The 3786-nt window shown below is 33.6% G+C and overlaps 1 protein-coding gene across 1 annotated transcript; it reads right to left on the bottom strand.

Annotated features, from left to right (window-relative positions):
* Positions 1-1606: 1606 nt before the first annotated feature.
* Positions 1607-2413, bottom strand: LOC108809934 (pathogenesis-related protein 1-like). Its single transcript, XM_018582068.2, has one exon. It carries the CDS (start codon positions 2398-2400, stop codon positions 1705-1707), a length of 696 nt encoding a protein of 231 aa, XP_018437570.1. The 5' UTR covers positions 2401-2413; the 3' UTR covers positions 1607-1704.
* Between the last annotated feature and the right edge of the window lie 1373 nt (positions 2414-3786).

Genomic DNA, 3786 nt, shown 5'->3' with positions numbered 1-3786 from the left:
GAGACAAACTCTCAGTAGTTGTGAGCTCCTCCCGCAATGCCTGGAACAAGAAAATATTAGTACAGTGGTATGAGGACCTTATATGCTCATAATCGTATATAGCAAGCAGCAAGTGATTGGACGAAATCAATGAAGAATATATATCTGGTAATACCTGCATCATCCTAGTCTCAGCCTATTCTCTGTTTCTCATAACAGACTCCATGTCTGCCTTTGGTAAAAGTAAATGATTTTCGTAAAAGCAACTGAAGATAGTTAGTATTTAGGACCATTAAGAAGTCATGGAAACAAACAAAAGACAATAATTAATAGGCTAGAACCTGAAGGGACGACAATTTTCCTATGTTGAGAGCAGCCTGATTTTTCACGGCATCCATTGCGCTGACAAGTGCTTCTATCTCTGAGTTCTTAGCTGGCTATTGCCTCAACCATGCTTGACTCTACTTTCGACACTTCACTTTTAGGAGATGATAATTTTTTTTGTAACTGTCTAATGCTAGCTTCATATGACTTGGCAAGCTCTTGCTATAACAGTAAAAATGAAGAAATAAAATTAGGTGCACTGACTACCTTCAAGTATCAGTTTTACTTTTTCTTAGCAGACGTAGCATGTGCTATTTTAATTCATTCCAGAGACTCACTAACCTCTTCAAGTCATCTTGATACTTCAGGGAAGTTTTATCATCATCACTACGACCCTGCTCTCTCTCTGCAGATTGGTTGAGATATCAGCAATTCTCTACTCCTGTTCTTTATCCAAATTGACTGAGGTGCTAACTTTCTCTTTCTCCTCATTTCCTTCGCCTAAATGAGAAACATGCACCACAGATTCACCAGTTTATCCAAGTCTCGTTTTAAAGAATCAACCAGGTGGGAACAGAACCTTTAGATGGAGGTAGTACCTCTGACAGTGACACTCCTGGGCCAGGATCACCAGAAAGTTAGGTGGGAGCCATTAAGGCAAATGCATTAGATCAACTGTAAAAAAAACATAACTTTGCTTATGATCTAATCAACTTATGTTTTTTTAAAACACAAATGCATTAGATCATAACCAAAGATAGGTGGGAGCCATTAAGGCAAGTTCTACATTTAAAGCTTGCTTGGCTAAGCCATCTGCAACTCTGTTTAACTTGTGTAAAAAAATAACTTTACAATACTTTTTAGTTGTTACCGAACACTTAACTGGCTCCACAATGCAACTCCATTGCCATAGCTAGAAATCATAAATAGTGTTTACTTCAGAAGATGACTAAGCATAAAATTTCTCACAACCTACAATTATAATATAGGAATAGAGTATAGGACTCAAAGAGTCTCATGGTGACTTTAACCAATCATCCTAAAGCTCCTCTACACATTTTGGAGCATATAAGGCCGAGCCCAATGACCTAACTTTGCTGCATAATTTCTGCTAACAGCGTACATACGTCTAATATAAAATTACACATATAAATAGGATCATTTATATGGATTTTTGGTGTATGTTTTGTTACCTCTCTATCACAATGGTAATACGACAATATCATTAATACAATTATAAACTAGCTGGTCTCATACGATCACATATATATATATATATATATATATATATAAGATATAAACTTAATATATTTTTTTATAAATTTCACATAACCATGTTTTTTTTTTTTTGAACACCTCACATAACCATGTTTATTTTTTCAAATAATCCTATTGGAATCATCAATAGGGGGGAGTATTCGCATCACCCACAGGCATAGGGTAATAATCACATACAATCCAAATCAACTCATTATCATGACACCTATACGAACCACATCCGAGACTCAATGATTGATTGGCCACGATCTGAGTGTAGTGGCCGCAAACATCTTTGCACTTGTTGGTCTCATGGTCGTAATTAGGCTTCTCCGTTAACCAATACTTAGTCGCGATCGGACCGCTCATTTGATCAGTAGGTTGGACCCATCCTGCCGCGATGTTTTCCCCGTAAGGTCCACCAGAATGTCTCATGTCAGTATACGCGCATTTTCCTGCTTTGGCTAGTTTGTTGGCGAAGTTTTGTGCATAGGCTGCAACGGTTTCGTTCCATACCAATGGAGCCACCCCGACCGCCGCTCGAATCTCGTTGTGAACCTCTAGCGTTTGCTTTGGCTGGACATCATCGATTGGCTTCACTTTTGGTAGACCATGGGCTGGAGTTGAAAAGACGCAGAGCAACGTTAGGGCTACGACAAAGCTTTCACCAAAAGACGACATTTTGTTTTGGTTTTGTAAATTTCTTTTGGAACTTATGTTATATGTGATCTCTGCTCTGATTGTTGTTCCTCCTTTTGTAAGCCTCAAACTGGAATTAGTAGAATAAAAAAAGAATGGGACTAGAGGAATGAAATAAGGTGAGAATGGAATAGATTTCATTCCATTTATTCTTTTTTTTCATTCCATTAATTCATAATAAAAAATGTACAGAAATGATTTTTTGTGTTGAATTGATAGATTAAAATCATTAACTACAAGTGGTAAAATTAATTATGGAATAAATGGGAATAGAGCATTTTACATTGTTCATCACAAAAATTTGACAATTTAGTTGCTGTCTAACAGTTGTTTTTGAAGGTTTGGCTTCTATTATATTATTAATAATTAGTATATATCAGAAAGTAAATTTAGGATTTCCTTGAATTACATTAAAGTAAATTTTGAGCAGAAAATCTTCAGATTTCGAAATTAACAAAACTGATAAACAATTTTTCAATACGAAAATCTTAAATATGGAAATGTGATAGCAAAAACAGATAAAGAATATACATGCATTTATGTGAGTATAGACATATGCGAAAATTCTAAATAGAAATTCCTAAAATTTGATTGATTTTATGGTTAGTTTTAAAATATAAGACTTTGACTGATGACTAATATAGGGAGTAAAATAAATGACTTTATAACTTGGTGTTACATGATTCCATCTAAACGAAATTGCACATGGCCTTTACAAGATTTTTCATAAAGTTTTTTTTTTTGTCGACGCCCATGTAATAAGATCAAGTGGTAGTCGGTCTTGAGACGTTCATAAGAGACGCTCTATCCGGCTGGATCTGATCTATATTGGAATTATTATTTTTTTTTTCATAAAGTTTATGTGGCAATATATGCATACTGTATATCTTTTCTTTGTTTGACAAAGTACATACTGTACATCAAAACATCAAATGCTATCAAAATAAATCGGACATTAGCTATTTACGAAAACAAGATAATTACATTGCACAATCTGTAAAGTATAAACTTGTGTATGAACGAGTCCAATTTTTCTTTTTTAGAATTTACCAGATACAGTGAAACTTCTATAAATTAATAATGTCGGAACTACACCAAACTATAATTTTTTATTAATTTATAGATATTATTAATTTATCGAGATAGTAATTGAACCAAAAACTCAATTTAGAACTATGAAATTATATTAATTTATAGAGATATTAATTTATAGATTATTAATTTAAAGAAGTTATACTGTACTATTAAAAAGTCTAACAAGCTTTAACAGAGAAATAAACTAAACAAACTGATCATACTATTTTTGTTGTAAATGTTTGCTTGACGCCATTCCTTTTTAAGTCCTTTAATTACGGGTAATTAACAGCATATAAGGCATATACCAATGGCTTGAAAGCGATCGTCAATCACACCTAAAGTCGTAAGTGATTGGTTGTAAGAAAATAAACCACAGTTTTAAATTTATGTGTATCAATATCTTGTAAGTTACGTATAATTAATCTATTTAGTCGTCGTGATATAATAATT

Source organism: Raphanus sativus, chromosome 6 (genome assembly GCF_000801105.2).
Source record: "Raphanus sativus cultivar WK10039 chromosome 6, ASM80110v3, whole genome shotgun sequence".
In the NCBI taxonomy this organism is placed as follows: domain Eukaryota; kingdom Viridiplantae; phylum Streptophyta; class Magnoliopsida; order Brassicales; family Brassicaceae; genus Raphanus; species Raphanus sativus.
This window is presented reverse-complemented; position numbering and strand designations above follow the sequence as displayed.